Source organism: Cyprinus carpio, chromosome B3 (assembly GCF_018340385.1).
Source record: "Cyprinus carpio isolate SPL01 chromosome B3, ASM1834038v1, whole genome shotgun sequence".
Taxonomy (NCBI): domain Eukaryota; kingdom Metazoa; phylum Chordata; class Actinopteri; order Cypriniformes; family Cyprinidae; genus Cyprinus; species Cyprinus carpio.
Window position 1 is genome coordinate 19,780,143 of NC_056599.1, and position 16,789 is coordinate 19,796,931.

Below are 16,789 nucleotides of genomic sequence, written 5' to 3' on the forward strand. Positions count from 1 at the left end.
TCTATTTGTTCAGGCTTAACAGCTTACATTGAAAAGTTAGCAGGTACTCCAGAAGCTAACAAGGTCTCTGTCACTTTCTGGAGCATTCTGCTAAAGCCGAGTCAGTTTATGTTATTTTATTGTGCTGATATGTTTGTATGTGCCTATGATTGTTGTTCATAGTGTGCTGTCAGACAAATACAAAGATTTAGGACAAAATCTTCTGGATCATGTGACATGAAACAAAGCTGAGTCATTCTTGTTGAGCATTTCCCCTTCCGTCTGGTTACTGATATGCTGAATAAAATCACAATTTTAAAAATAGATTTCGTATCAGGTTTTTACAACATTATCACTGTAAAGTACACTGAAGTAAAGTATCACTATAAAATACACTTGATGTTGTGATTGCTATGCACTTCTGGCATGAAAAAGTGGCAGTTTATTAAGAAATACTCAAAATATTGAAAGCAAACATGTTTGAATTTGGGTTGTCAAATGATTAATCACGATTAATCACATCCAAAATAAAAGTTTTGTTTACATAATATATGTATGTGTACAGGGTATATTTATTATGTACATATAAATACACACACATAAATTATATATTTAGAAAATATTTACATGTATATACATTTATATATTTATATTCTTATATTTTATATTATATATAAATATATTTAATATATAAACATAACATATTCTTCTTAAATATATACATGCATGTGTGTGTATTTATATATACATAATAAATATACACAGTATACACACATATATTATGTAAACAAAACTTTTATTTTGGATGTGATTAATCGTGATTAATCATTTGACAGCCCTAGTTTGTATTTTGTTAGTTTATTAAGAGATATTCTTATTATAACATATTTGGTGGGAAAAACAATAGCACAAGCATGAGCAAGTATTTGATGATTTAAATAATATTGTGTGATATTACTTGTTTCGACTTACTTTAAAATATTCCATGTTTAAACGACATGGAATGATAAAATGATAATCACAAAAATCTGTGATAGTTTAAAAATGTTTAAAATGATAAATTTTCATTTAGCAGACGCTTTTATCCAAAGCAACTTACAGTGCATTCAGGCTTATATTTTTTTACCTAACATGTGTTTCCTGGGAATCGAACCCACAACCTTTTGTGCTGCTAACGCAATGCTCTACCACTGAGCCACAGGAACATAATTACATTTAAATTTAATTTAAAGTTTACAGCATGTAAGCTAATTTTCTGTCACTAAGTGAGCTCTTTATTTTTAACCATTTAGGCACCTGTTTGTCTTTTATTTATTTGTTTGTTGTAAATAAAGTTTAACTGTCTGAGCTTGACAAGAAGATACTTTGTAAAGTCTGAAGTAAGCTCATATAGAAGCCCTTTTTAAAGCTACAAAGGCATATTTGTTTAAGTTACAGCACTCAAAAGTTATTTGTTTAAGGTACTGAACTGAATTTCTTTTTTTTATTTAATTTTTGTTGGGTGATTTTGTGTGATCAGTATGTGTTCAAAAAAAATCATATTAGGTCCCTAATGCTCCCCAGCTTGTGATTTAGTACTGTATATTGACTGTTGAATCATTAATCACTGACTGGCTTTGGTTTCTTGCGGGTTTTGATTGGAGCGCTAGATGAGCATTGTGGAATTTCATCAATCTCTTGGAGAAGTGTGTGATGAGCAACTTTGAAAAGCAAAGATTTACTGCCATGATGAAATATCCCTTTGATTTGTGCTGCTTCTCCAGTAATGTATTCCTCGTCGTTTGCTCTTTCTCCCTCCACAGCCAAAAGCACTGTGAAGACTGTCAGCAATCCTTCATTAACCGAATTCGAGCTAACACGTAAGTTCCATCTTTCTCATTTACGTCAGTCTGCTTTGAAGTCCAAAATATTCAAACTCCCTTTGGCAAAGTGTGTAATCCCTAATACTCTTCCTGTTCAGAGAACAAGGTTCTTCCTCTAATCCATCTACTCTGACCAGGAACATTTTGGCCCCGAGATATTCTCAAAGTGAATCCCATTGCACACCGCCTCAGACCTGAGACTTGCATGTGCTTTCAGTCTCCCCTGTACTATCTCATCAATACTGTTCAAAGAGTTTGGAAAGAGTTATGCCGTTCCTTCCCAAGATCACACCCGAACTGTTCTGTATCCACACTGATATGGAACAGTAGGTGGTTATCTCAGGGATGCCTTTGTTTCTACCCAGATGTGTTCCCATTCTTCTTATCTGCTGTCTCAAAGCCAAGATGCGCCTTTCAAGCACGCTTATGGATCTTCTGTTTGTAATTTTGAATTCTCATCAGAGCTGCAGAAATACAGACGCTATGAAATTGTGATGACTGCCTACAACGTCATTGGCGAAAGCCCTCCAAGTGCTCCAGTAGAGGTGTTTGTTGGAGAAGCAGGTAAGTGATTGTGTCAAAATAAATATGCATTTATTAAAATTGATTATTTTTTAATTCTTCATTCATCAAAATAAATATTTTGATTGCAAATATATATAATTATTTTATTTTTTGATATTGTTTATTTTGATTGCAAATATATAGTCCCACAATAGCTGGAAAAAGTTCATTATTTTCCATAATGTAATGATAAAAATTAAACTTTCATATATTTTAGATTCATTGCACACCAACTGAAATATTTCAGGTCTTTTATTGTTTTAATACTGATGATTTTTTTGGCATACAGCTCATGAAAACCCAAAATTCCTATCTCAAAAAATTAGCATATTTCATCCGACCAATAAAAGAAAAGTGTATTTTAATACAAAAAAAGTCAACCTTCAAATAATTATGTTCAGTTATGCAGGACCAATACTTGGTCGGGAATCCTTTTGCAGAAATGACTGCTTCAATGCGGCGTGGCATGGAGGCAATCAGCCTGTGGCACTGCTAAGGTGTTATGGAGACCCAGGATGCTTTGATAGCGGCCTTAAGCTCATCCAGAGTGTTGGGTCTTGCGTCTCTCAACTTTCTCTTCACAATATCCCACAGATTCTCTATGGGGTTCAGGTCAGGAGAGTTGGCAGGCCAATTGAGCACAGTAATACCATGGTCAGTAAAACCATTTACCAGTGGTTTTGGCACTGTGAGCAGGTGCCAGGTCGTGCTGAAAAAACGAAATCTTCATCTCCATAAAGCTTTTCAGCAGATGGAAGCATGAAGTGCTCCAAAATCTCCTGATAGCTAGCTGCATTGACCCTGCCCTTGATAAAACACAGTGGACCAACACCAGCAGCTGACATTGGCACCCCAGACCATCACTGACTGTGGGTACTTGACACTGGACTTCAGGCATTTTGGCATTTCCTTCTCCCCAGTCTTCCTCCACACTCTGGCACCTTGATTTCCGAATGACATGCAAAATTTGCTTTCATTCGAAAAAAGTACTTTGGACCACTGAGCAACAGTCCAGTGCTGCTTCTCTGTAGCCCAGGTCAGGTGCTTCTGCCGCTGTGTTCCTGGTTCAAAAGTACACAACTGTGCAAGGTGGCTCTGGATGTTTCTACTCCAGACTCAGTCCACTGCTTCCGCAGGTCCCCCAAGGTCTGGAATCAGTCCTTCTCCACAATCTTCCTCAGGGTCCGGTCACCTCTTCTCGTTGTGCAGCGTTTTTTGCCACACTTTTTCCTTCCACAGACTTCCCACTGAGGTGCCTTGATACAGCACTCTGGGAACAGCCTATATTCGTTCAGAAATTTCTTTCTGTGTCTTACCCTCTCCCTTGAGGGTGTCAATGATGGCCTTCTGGACGGCAGTCAGGTCAGCAGTCTTATCCATGATTGCGGTTTTGAGTAATGAACCAGGCTGGGAGTTTTTAAAAGCCTCAGGAATCTTTTGCAGGTGTTTAGAGTTAATTAGTTGATTCAGATGATTAGGTTAATAGCTCATTTAGAGAACCTTTTCATGATATGCTAATTTTTTGAGATAGATAATTTTGGGTTTTCATGAGCTGTATGCCAAAATCATCAGTATTAAAACAATAAAAGACCTGAAATATTTCAGTAGGTGTGCAATGAATCTAAAATATATGAAAGTTTAATTTTTATAATTACATTATGGAAAATAATGAACTTTTTCACAATATGCTAATTTTTTGAGAAGGACCTGTATATATATATTATATATATATATTTTTGCAAGATTACCTTGAAACTATACAGTGTACTGTATATAGTCCAATACATAGTATATATAGTATAGTATATATAGCAGTATATAGTTGCTATTTTGTTTTATCTAAGTTTATTTTAGTTAATATTATCTGTAAACTATAATTGCTATAAATAAGTGTGATTCCATAATTGCTATAAATTAGTGCTGTCAAACGATTAATCATGATTAATCGCATCCAAAATACATTTTTGTTTACATAATATATCTGTGTACTGTTTATATTTATTATTTATATATATAGATACACATACACTATATATTTTGAAAATATTTACATGTATTTACATGTATATATTTATATTAATATAATTTATATTATATATAAATATATTTAATATATAAACAACATATTTTTCTGAAATATATTCATGCATGTGTGTGTATCTATACAGAATATATATACACAGTACAAACACATATATTATTTAAACAAAAACTTTTATTTTGGATGTGATTAATCGCGATTAATCGTTTGACAGCGCTACTATAAATTCATAAAGACACTTTTGATTAAAAATGGTAATATCCAGTTCCAACAGGCTCCATGCTTCATCCAGACCATCCTTATTGTTGAGCCCTGATGTGAAGGGGATTATAAAGTATCTTGTAACATAATTCAATGGTTATGTCGAGGGCTGTGTTTGTTTTTCTAATTTAGAGTAGACTTTTGTCAAATCCAGACCAGTGTGCTTTTCTGGCATCATCCCACCGGAGAACCAGTTTAATGAGAAAGCAAAATCACAGTAAAACATCTCTGCCGCTCCACCCTGACAGATGTGGTGATGACCACTGTCGATGAATGTTTCTTTTGAGATGGAGGCCTGTGCCGTAATGCTCTCCAGGAACAGGACAGCATGTGCTCTGTCTCCCGTCCTTCGGGGAATAAGGCGTGACATGAATTGACAGATATGAATTGTGTTCCCTTAGTGGAGTGGCATGAAGAGGGAACATGAGGACAGAGGCCAGAGCTATGGTGGGCTTCTGCCTAATGTGACAGAAACACAAACCCACCTGAAGTACTGGGTCTGAATCCATTTCTAGACTTGGATCTGTTTTTGGATCAATTAGCTTTGTTATAACTGTCTGATGTGATCCTGATTAGTACTGAAATGTAGTTTCAGGTATCTGAAAGTGGTTTGGAAGAAATTTGGCTTCAAAACAAACCACTTATATATAACACAAATTCAAATTGAATTGTGGACACAAAGTGCTTCGTTTACCTTATTTTCTCTTTTGTGTGAATCTAAATATGAACTAAAAAATATGGCTATTACAGATTACCATACAAAGTCATTTCCTCTTTTTTATGCAAATGACAGAATGAGATATTACATATATAACACATTGGTTTAAAAACATACATGTATATTAATTATTAATAATTTTCAATTATTTCCAATGCTGAAGTTTATTATTATTATTAATATTATTATCATTATCATTATTATTGTTCACCCCTATAATATAAAATGTATCATAATATTAATTGTTCTAATTCATTATTGTTGTTGTTGTTAATAAGATGTGTGATATGATTATGATACATATTTTATTGAATGTATTTAACATTTCCATATCAGATTTTATAATGGGAAAGTGAAATTAAACTCTAGTACACTAAAAAGAGTTCTTGTGAATGCATTAAAAAAGAAAAAAAAGGTTTTTTTTCAGTCTCTTCACTTTTTGGTCTGATGTGAGTTTGGTTCTTTTATAAAGGGCTTGAGAATGACGTGCTAAGAGGACCACATGGATCTGGAGTGCTTGGAGATATAAAAAGTTGGCTGAATAAAGAGTGTGCTCAAAGATGAGTTTGCGGTTTCAAGCTGTACTGAAGGCTGGTTTAGCTCTCTGTTCTTCTCTACTTTACAATCAGGCTTCTTGCCAGCTAGCTTGTACTGCTGAATTGTAAAGTGCTTTTCAATTTGAGTTTAAGTTGTTTTGTTACTAAAAACAGTCATATTTTTTCGGTATATTTATTGACTTGAATAATATCCAGCTGCCTGGCTGAAGAGCTGAGCGCTTTGTCTAATGAGCTGCCAAAGGAGGAAGCCCGGATATGACATTCCAGCTATTCCACAGAAAACTGATAATTGTTGTGCTGTTTTATTGGGTACACCACAAAATAAAGGATTTTTATCACCTACACAGCCCTAAACAAATCTATATTCACGCGGGGCATCTCATATGATCAATGAAAAGACCTTTAGTGGAAAAACAATCCTCCCACTGCTAGCAAATAGATGCATTACGTCCGCATTTCAAACATATGCTTAAAAGTATCGAACGCAGGCAAATTGCTACAAATGCGAACTGTCGTTTTTGCTGTTTAATTCCACTCCAGCCGTGCTAACAGGCTGACGCTGCACAGACAGGATGTTGTCAAGGCTCTTGCTCGCCACACAGTTTTGCATTTCGCCCAATCATTGCCAAGATTATTTATGGAATTCTAAGTAGCATTTCTGTAGTAGCGCCACAGTATTAATAAAAGCAGTCGTGGTGAGAGTTTTGGCAGGATGGGGGGGTGTGCGCACATGTTTTTTGTTTTTTTACCCATTTCACCTCTTTGCAGCATTTCTGGCCTCCTCTCATAAGGGATTTAATGAAGCAGTAAATATGAATCTGTCATAAAGAACTCAAGCAGCTGGTGAAGCAAGCAGGGTTATCAACATCAGGTTATTAACAGCATCATTAAAAAAAGGGGCCAGGCGTGGAGATTACTCCCCAGCAGCAGGAGGGGGACAGCCAAACAAACAAATGAATTTCCCTCTGATTAGCGTCAGGTTGGCTACATTTGAAGATACTCTGAGAGGGATCAGAAAGATGTAGGCTGGGAAAGAGAGGTGGAGAGCGGGCGTGAAGGGTGCATTGCCCTTAAAGCTTCTGCTATCCCAACGGCCTTGCTCAGGGTTGCCAAGTCTGTGTTTTTTCCACAGAACTGGGTTACTTTTAAACTGTTGCCTGAGGTTGAGTTTGATATTTTTTTTAATTATTATTATTTTTTTTACTGCTGGTTAAAACTTTGATATGTTGCATAAATTGCTTATTTTGAAATATTTCCTCTTTAAAAGTCTTAGATGGTTTACACTGGTGTCAAAGCTTTTTTAGCTGGTCCATTGATATGTATATATCCATACATATATATATATATATATATATATATATATATATATATATATATATATATATATATATGAAATCTGTATTGTTTTTAAATGTTAATTAATATATATATATGAAATCTGTATTGTTTTTAAATGTTAATTAATGTTAATTAATTAATTAATTAATAAGGCAGTAACGATTTACAAAAATGTGTTAAATCTGATAAAACTAACCAAGTATAAGCATTTTACATTTATTCCAAAATAATAACTCGTTTTTAAATGTTAATTAATGTTAATTAATTAATTAATTAATAAGGCAGTAACGATTTACAAAAATTTTTTTAATTTTAATTAATGTTAATTAATTAATTAATTAATAAGGCAGTAACGATTTACAAAAATATGTATGTATATATATATATATATATATATATATATATATATATATATATACAGTATATACAAACTGTGTGAGTAGTGAGTTCACACTGAAAAATCCAGCAAGAAAAAGTGCAGTTATTTAACTGAAAATATGACGTGTGGAATGTTGGACACTTCATGCACTCAACTGTAGCGGCTTTCTTTGCATAGCCAAAGGGGGAGGGCTATCAGATTCCAATGCTGGATGAAAGTAACCTTTCAGAGCTCATACGCTAGATGTTTTAGTACATAGTGCATAGTGTATAGTGGATCATTTGGGACACAACTGTTGTGTCTCCAGTGCACCTGATGTGAGAAGTGTTGTGACATATGGAGTTGTCATCTATATGTAGATCTAACTTGAAATGTTTGGTTTCGGTTAGGATGCTTCCTGTGTAGACAGCAAGACAGTTCACTTAGATGTTGGAACTGAGCTTGTCTGTGCTTTATTTTAACAGCTCATTCAGTCGAGTCTCTCGCGCCAGCCCCTCTTGAACCCCACTGTCCACAGCTGTAATTCATTCCCGCTCATAAATGATTCAGCCCGCTTTACTACATGTAAACTCAACTTTCAAGCCCCTAAAATAGACGAGCTGTCATGCTCCTGGAGTTAGCTCTGCTTTCAGGTTTGGTCTTATTAAATTCACTCTTTTTTTTGATGATTGCTGTCTGGGGTAGCTGCGTCTGTTGCTGTGATTTATGACGGATGGGGATTATGTATTCCTCGCCCCTTTAATGAATGACATTTAACTGAGACACAACAGAGGGCGGCAGCCACGCTGTAGTCGGTGTTCATCTGATATTACTTTTCCACTGCTACCAGCTCTCACTCACAAACTGATGTTTCCACTTTGCGTGTACACTGACTTTTTTTGGATAGTTCATCCAAAAATAAAAAAAATTCTGTTATCATTTACTCACCCTTAACTTGCTCCAAATCTGTATTTTTATTTTTATTCTGTTAAACACAAAAGAAGATATTTTGAATAATGTTGGTAACCAAAAAATTGACGGTAGTCATTGACTTCCATAGTATGGAAAACCGTCTTGAAAATCTCTTTGGTTGCCAACAATATTCAAAACATCTTCTTTTGTGTTCATCAGAAGTGAGAATGTCATACAGGTTTAGAACACGTGGAAACATGTGGAATGGTTCCAGATTGGGCACCTGCACCAAAAGCAGCATGAGTGCATTTAATTTTTCAGGGCACAGATGATGTTTTTTGTAGTAGTTAGCTGGAGGGATTGAGTGTGATGATCTATTTACAGTATCTCCTCATCTCTTTCGTAGCTCCCTCTGTGGCTCCTCAGAACATCCAGATCAACACTTTGTCATCCACACAGCTGGAGGTGCAGTGGGAGCCGCCCCCTGCCGAGACCCAAAATGGCATTATTCAGGGATATAAGGTGACACCCCCAAACCACCCACCTCGTCCAGTCTCTCATACTCTTATTATCCATCCTCTTTTTCTCCTCCCCTTTACCTCTGTCATTTCAAGCTCTCTTGGGTGGAAGAATATCTACAATCTGTTTCTTTTGTCTTTTTTTTCTTATATTCTCCACAGATTTTACTGCGTTAGATAATGGCGCCAGACAGTATGTTTTAAAGAACTGCCCATTTGGGTCATGAAATAATGATCATGGGTGAGGGTTAAGTGAATATCTGCTGAAATATGCATGAAATTGATATATAAAAATGTCCTGGCAGTAATATGGCAGATTCATGTTAATGCAGAGATCCCTGTTGTTTCATTGAATACTTCAGTTCTGCATGATCAGTGTAGAGACTATAAGCCCTCTGCACATTTCATTTCTTCTTTAAAGAGTTTGTATGAGCATTTGTATAATATAACTATAGTGGATTAAATATATTAGATTATAAAATAGAGTATTGTGCTGAATGCTGATAATGAATGCCAATACAGCATTCCAGATGTGCCAAAATATACAATATAGTAACATCAATCCACCCATCCAGCTATGACAAAAAAAAAAAAAAAATGTTCTCTGTATTAGTTCACATAGAGTCCAACTATTTACCTGTAACCTGATTTACATTTTGAATAGTTCAGCCATGAAACTCGGGTTCTAATTGGTCCATTCAGTTCAGTGTTCCCAGCCAATCAGATTCATGTACTCATTACCATTTACCTATATAAACAGGACGTATTCAATGAATGCTAGGTCTGTGTGCTATGCGTGTTCTCATCTTATCCCACCACCTCCCCAGCCCCACCTGCCAAGATCTGCTACAGAAAATCTTTCTCTCTCTAGCAGCAGCAGCAGGATGTTTCCTTTTAATTTTATTAGCCAAGCATTTAGCAGAGCAAGTCAATTTGTCTTATTCAGTCTTTTTGTTGCCTGTAGATTCTTTACTGGGAGATGGACAATCAGAATGAAACAGAGAGAGTTAAGATTCTCTTCCGGCCTGAAACCAACATGAGACTGAAGAACCTGACCAGCTACACATACTATATGGTCAAGCTGTCCGCCTTCAATGCTGCTGGAGACGGTCCCTTCAGTGAGCCCAGGAGGGGGCGCACTCTTCAGGCAGGTGAGCATCTGCACAAATCATCCTAACGGCCATTAAACTCCCATTCAGGACTGATCACAAAGGCCCCCGCTGACCTGAGCACAAACCGTTACACCTTTTAAGGCTAAACTATAAATCTGACCACAGAAAGTGCGCCAAGGGCAACACGTCCACTTCCATATTGTGTTCTTCTCCATGCATGAAAACCAGGTCGACACCTGATCATATTTTGGAGCATGCTGAGTTATATCACCGTTGCATCATTCACATTAGCAATTCAAGTGTTCTGCATTAAATCATTTACTCTATAAATGTTGTCGGAATGAATTACGCACAAGCAGGGAATGATTTGACCTCAGGCTCCACCTCACTGAAATGACAGGGAGGGGCTCGTTACCCACGAGTCACCTAAAAAAAAAACATTTGAAAATTATTCAAATGGTCTCGATGTGACCTCATTTGTTCAAACAGAGGAAACTCACCACCTCTACCTCTCTTTGACATTTCCTAAAGCAACGAGCTGCATTTGTGTAAAAGAACAGATTTGCATAGCTAGCACTGTAAAATCCCTGAGAGAGTGGGATATAGTCACTTTTATAGATTTGTTTTTATTTAACATATTACATCAGACTCTAAAATTGGATTGGATGTGCCACATTCAAAGCAGTTGGAAAATAGGCAATATACTCACACCTGTGACATATACCAATTCAAGTTTTTATTAATATGCTTTTAGTAAGTTGCTATGATGCTTAGCAACTGTAAACACCCTATAGTTAAACTAAAAACTAACCTAAAAACTTTCACTTTATTAATACTAAAATTGATATTATTTATTAAAGATTCACAGAAAAAAACTTCTAACTTGTTAAAATAAAAACTAGATTATTTGCTGCAAAATGTTGACAAAAAGTTCAACTTAATTATTAATGCTCTCATTATTTAAACTCTGAAAATTCTCTGAGAAAAAACTCTGAGAAACTGAGCAGCAGTTATTGTGATAAGTTAAATGGAAGGAAGCATGTTTTAAGTTATGAACAAAACAACAACATTATTAGTCATTTGTCATATTCCCATTTTGTACAAGTAATAAGCCTCTTTCCTTTAAATATTTTTATGTGATCCATCAAGAGAGAAATTGTGTTTTCCATAGATATTAAAAGTCATTTTAGTTTGTTAATTTTATCTCATTGTTTTTCATATTTATTTGCTTAGCCAATATCTTTTTTTTTTTTTTTTTTTTGGTTCTTGTGTATACAGTACAGCTCTTTGAAACAAATTAAATAACTTGATTTATAATCCGAAACCATAATGTGTTTAAGATCTTCATGTTTTTAGAATATGCATAAGAATACTGTGTAATCATGGTAAAAACCCCGGTTAATGGCTTATTACTTTAACGTAATCTGAATTTGTTGCATTGATCAAACTACACGGTTCTCGCAGCCCCCAGCGCTCCCAGCTTCATCAGTTTCTCCGAGGTGACCAGCAGCACTCTGAACGTGTCCTGGGGTTTCCCGCTGTCCCCCAATGGTGTGGTGGAAGGCTACAGGGTGGTATATGAGCCCAGCGCCCCTATTCAAGGTCTGCATGTTTCCGCTGTATCAGACTCTCTCATAACGTTCTGGTTCGAACAGTGACTTTTTTAACATCACTAGTAGTGTTTTGATGTTTGATGATGATATGATGAGTTGTTTATATAAAACTCATTTTCTTGTTGTTTCCATAGCTCTGTGTTGAGTTTTCTCAAAGCCAGAAGCATAAACTGGCTGACTTCAGTAATATTTCTTAATGTCAACATAGTTTATCATACATAACTGGAGTAATTGATTTTGACTCGCTGTTCCTAGGTAGGAAGATGCTGCTACATTGTAATGTTTGTTTGAATAAAAGGAGTTGGTTCTTGTGCGGTAGTGTGTAATTGTGCAGTCTTGTGTGTGTGTGTGTGTGTGTGTGCACATTAGGTGTGACTAAAGTGGTAACGGTGGATATCCGTGGCAGCTGGCAGCGCTGGCTGAAGGTGCGTGACCTGACCAAGGGTGTAACCTATTGCTTCCGCGTGCAGGCCAAGACTATTGCCTACGGGCCTGAGGCAGAGGCCAACATTACAGCGGGTCCTGTCAAAGGTGAGCTACACAAGCAAACAAACACACCAACAAAAACAGATCAGCAAACCTCTCAGGGTCGCTGAGCACAGCTTACATTCCCCAGTCCTCAGCGAGAGGTGTCAGAAATCCAGGCTGTGAAAAAACACCTGCGTGGATCAATATCTCACAGTGGTGTAGGTGTTTGGTTTAGCTTTAGGCCTTCATTCACAAGGGTCGGATCGCTCGCCTGTTCTTCTCAGTTCACTGCACACTCTCCTCTCTGTTTAGGGTCTCCTGGATCTCCTGTAGAAATGTCAATCACAAAGACAGGATCCATGCTCAACATCCACTGGACACCAGGAGATACAGGAGCAGGACATGTGACCGGCTATGTGATCGAGGCACGCCCATCAGGTACATCGCTCAAAACTTGCTATTAATATATTCACTTTTTTAGTGAAAATTCACTATGAAAATTTCTAATATTTCCTTCCAAAATCGAAAATGTAAATTTAAAGCAGCAATTAAACATTTAAGGAAAATCAAAATAGTGCCAAAATTCTTTGCACTTTTTTAACAAGTTGAAACCTCTGAAATCTCAGTAATCTGATATTAAAATAAAATCTAAATTTTAGATGAGAAATTTAAAAAACTAAAAATGTAAAAGTTTTTAAATATTTAGTTTAAAACTTAAACTAAAATTAAAACTATAATATAATAACTATAATATTGTATAAATACTTCTAAAATGCTGTTTGTTTTTTATATTCCTTTTACTTTTTGTTGATAGTTTTATAATATACTTTATGTAGTTATTATTGTAGTCATGTAGCAGCATTACATTTAGATTTCACCAGAAATCATTTGGATAAATGTTTCTTTTTTGCAGTCTTTTGCAATCTTTTTACCACAGATCTACCAACAATTTTCAAAATCTTTTTTCTTCCTTTTTTAAAAAAAAAATATATATATATATATATTTGTTGCTATAACAAAACAAGGTTTTCTTTCTTTTTTATTTTATTAATTTTTTTGTTTTGTTTTGTTTTGTTTTTTTGTATATTTGTACAATGCAGGTCATTGTATCATTCACTGCATCATTTACAATTCTATATATTTCCATTTTGGTGGTTTATGTGTCACCAGAGAAAGAAATAGGCATCCCAGATGAGCCTCAAACTTTTTTTCACTGAACTAAAAATTGCTAAAGAACAAGTTTTTTATTTATTTTGTTTAGTTTTTTCCATTTCAAATCGTGTCATGTTGCAATTCCTTAAAAAAAAAAAAAAAGATATCAGTAATAACTAATTTCTACTCACATTTGGTGCTTGACGAGTGTTAATTTAGGAGCCTGAATGCTGGTCTGAAGTAATCTACTGAACATTTGCTTGCCATTGTTACTGGGATACGTTGGTATAACTGCCCTTTCCATGTCATCATGGTTTCATTCACATTGAACATCATTGCTTGTCGGGCAATGAAACAGCTGCTAGCTGCTCTCTTGATGTCAGCATCTGCTAAGTGAAATGGGACACAGTAATGAACTTAGTGTTATCAAGTGCATGATGACATTTTCACTGGAAGTGACCTTGCTCTCCGCAGATGAAGGGATGTGGGATACGTTTGTGCGGCACTTGCCTCCCACCAGCACCTCTCACTCAGTGAGTCTAGACCGCCTGCGGCAGGGTATCAGCTACCAGTTCAGAGTGCTGGCCGTCAACGAGTTCGGCTACGGCGAGCCGAGTGCACCCTCTGCTGCCATGTCAGGTAATTACACTCTCTTCATGACCTCCTGTACGGAGATGAGTCATCAAAGAGATTTTGACAGGGTGTTGCATCAGTTACTGTTGTTATTATTTAGCTCTAATGTGACTTTTACACCCACATGAACTGTTTGTACCATGTCCTTCTGGAAAAGCTCCACTTTCTTGGCTGACAAGTCTAAATGAAGCTTTCAGACATCTTTCGTAAACGTCGACTCACGTTTCTGCTAAATTCGGTAGGATAAATAAAAATACACAAGTTAACTAATTGTAGACGTTTAGTTAGTGTGTATGGGTATAAAATGAATATGTGTAGCTCAGCTGAGGAGTTATTGAGTTCTCTGATTAGATTTCACACTGTATCTTGGCACAGTTTGAGAAATCTTGCAAATCTTAATCTTTTTGAAATGAGACACATGAGATTAAAAGGAAATTCATTTGATTTCGCCCAGTGTTCTCCATTTTGGCTCCTTGCTGCCTATGAGAATGTGTTGATAAAGCCATCACACTGCAAATAAATAAATAAAAATCTGTCGTTTTTCATTGTTTAAACTTTAAATCAATCTTAAATCAAGATACATTTATTTGATAAATGACATGATATTGAGTCTTGTTTTCTGAAAGAAAAAAAAAATCTAAAAGTAAGTTTATGCTAGGGCTGTGCAAAAAATCGAATACGATTTTCATGCGCATCTCACCAGTAAAGACGCTCCTGTAATTAGTAGTATATCTCCAGCACCTGCGTTCAGATCAGGGTTGCCAGTTTTTCACAACAAATCCTGCCCAGTTGCTTCTCAAAACTAGTCCAAAACTAGCCCAATCGCGTTTCCAGGAGGTTCCCCGATAAAAATTGCATCCCGGAGTTAAAATATACGTTTTTTGGCAGGGTTGCCTTGGTAAAAATTCGCATTTTAGGCGCTAAAAATCACGTTATTGGTATTGGGGTCGCTTCAACCCACGGACATGAAAAACAACCCCAGACTTGGCAACACTGGTTCAGGTGGAGCGGCATTTACTACACAGAGCCGTAGTCCACCGACAAGCTACACAAAATCGCTTTCAAAATCGACAAAGAATCTCCTGCAATTTTAAAATTGATTTTGTGTAGACTGTCGGTGAATTACAGCTCTGTGTAGTAAATGCCGCTCCACCTGAACCAGTGTTGCCAAGTCTGTGGTTGTTTTTCACGTTCACAGGTTGAAGCGACCCCAATACCAATAACGTGATATTTAGCCCCTAAAATGTGAATATTACCTAGGCAACCCTGCCAAAAAAACCCCGGGATGCAATTTTTATTGGGGAACCTCCTGGAAACGCAATTGGACAAGTTTTGAGAAGCAACTGGGCAGGATTTGTTGTGAAAACCTGGCAACCCTGATCTGAACGCACGTGCTGGAGATATACTACTAATTACAGGAGCGTCTTTACTGAAGAGATGCGCATGAAAATCGTATTCGATTTTTTGCACAGCCCTAGTTTATGGTTAAAACAAGAAAAGAAATGTATAGATTGGAGAAGAAAAATTTACATTATAGGAATAGTTGTAATAGTTGCAAATTAAAATTTGCAGAAAATGTATACACTCTCTGCATCCAAAATGTAGGTTTCTTCAGCAGAACAAATTTAGGGAAATTTAGCTGCTAAATTTGCTTAAACACAAAATTTCTCTATATTTCTTTTCAAAATGAAGAAACAAAGTTATCTACATCTTGGATGGGCTTTTTTTTTTGGATGAACAGTTTCTTTATTTCAAATGGAAAACTTTTTTTTCCTTCCCCCATTGGCTGTTTTTTTTTTTTTGTAATATTTTTTCTGAAAACAAGACTTAATATCATAAGTCATCTTATTTTCCAGGTATTGTTAATGTATAGTGTCTTGACGGTAGATGTCTGTACTGGAAAACAAGACAGAAATACTGAGTATACTGATTTTTATTGATTGTTTGCAGTGCGTTTGTGAGTTCGAGATGTGGCTCTTCTCTTTTGTTCTTATAAATGTTTATTCATTGAGATTGCCTTGTTTTCATGTGTTTTCCTGTGGTTGAGCAACAACATCCTGAATTTGTAACACATGGACTCTGAACTACCAGTTTCCCCTCTTATCACAGATAATATGACCCGTTTCTGTCTCATTGCTATATAAGGAAATTTAATAAATGTAACTGGGGTCATCTAGAGGCCATTGCCTTAAAAGGAACCTGAGACTAGATTTATTTGTTGAACAAATATATTGAAGACCTTTGTATCTCTGAATATTACAGCTGAGTAATAATCACTGAAATGGTTTCGAGATCTTTACTTGGTCTCAACACAGCGGCTGTCATATGTTTAGTTTGTTGTTTATAACAACAGCTAAACAACGTGGTTTTTATTTGTGATATTATAACGCAAGTCATTACTTATTGTGGTGTTTCATTGTGGCTTTAACCTTGACAAGAGCGTCGTCAGTGACAAAGCATGGATTTGAAAGCAAGAGTTCAATGTTATCCTCTTAAATTATACAAAGAAAAAAAAATGAAGCTGTCAAAGGCTAGAGCTTTCTTCTCCGTCTCGCTCAGTCTTTCTCTTTGGCCATAGGCTAGTGCTTTCAAGAATAACTGCCATGTTGCCTCAGCAAGTAATTAATGCAGTGTGGTGCAAGTCCTAGAGTTATGTTTGTAAATGAAAAGAAAAGTATGTTATCAACATCTCACATGTCATGG

General features: G+C 36.1%; 1 protein-coding gene across 6 annotated transcripts in view; it reads left to right on the plus strand.

Moving 5' to 3' along the window:
- Window positions 1–16,789, plus strand: part of LOC109061437 (protein sidekick-1-like) — a 297,368-nt gene that overhangs the window by 275,764 nt on the left and 4,815 nt on the right. For all 6 annotated transcript variants that reach the window (XM_042720114.1, XM_042720116.1, XM_042720118.1 and 3 more), the window contains 8 exons: window positions 1,782–1,838; window positions 2,304–2,405; window positions 8,997–9,112; window positions 10,073–10,259; window positions 11,685–11,822; window positions 12,203–12,364; window positions 12,614–12,739; window positions 13,928–14,092. In XM_042720114.1, coding sequence (XP_042576048.1) covers window positions 1,782–1,838; window positions 2,304–2,405; window positions 8,997–9,112; window positions 10,073–10,259; window positions 11,685–11,822; window positions 12,203–12,364; window positions 12,614–12,739; window positions 13,928–14,092 — 1,053 coding nt within the window. The remainder of the gene's footprint in view (window positions 1–1,781; window positions 1,839–2,303; window positions 2,406–8,996; window positions 9,113–10,072; window positions 10,260–11,684; window positions 11,823–12,202; window positions 12,365–12,613; window positions 12,740–13,927; window positions 14,093–16,789) is intronic.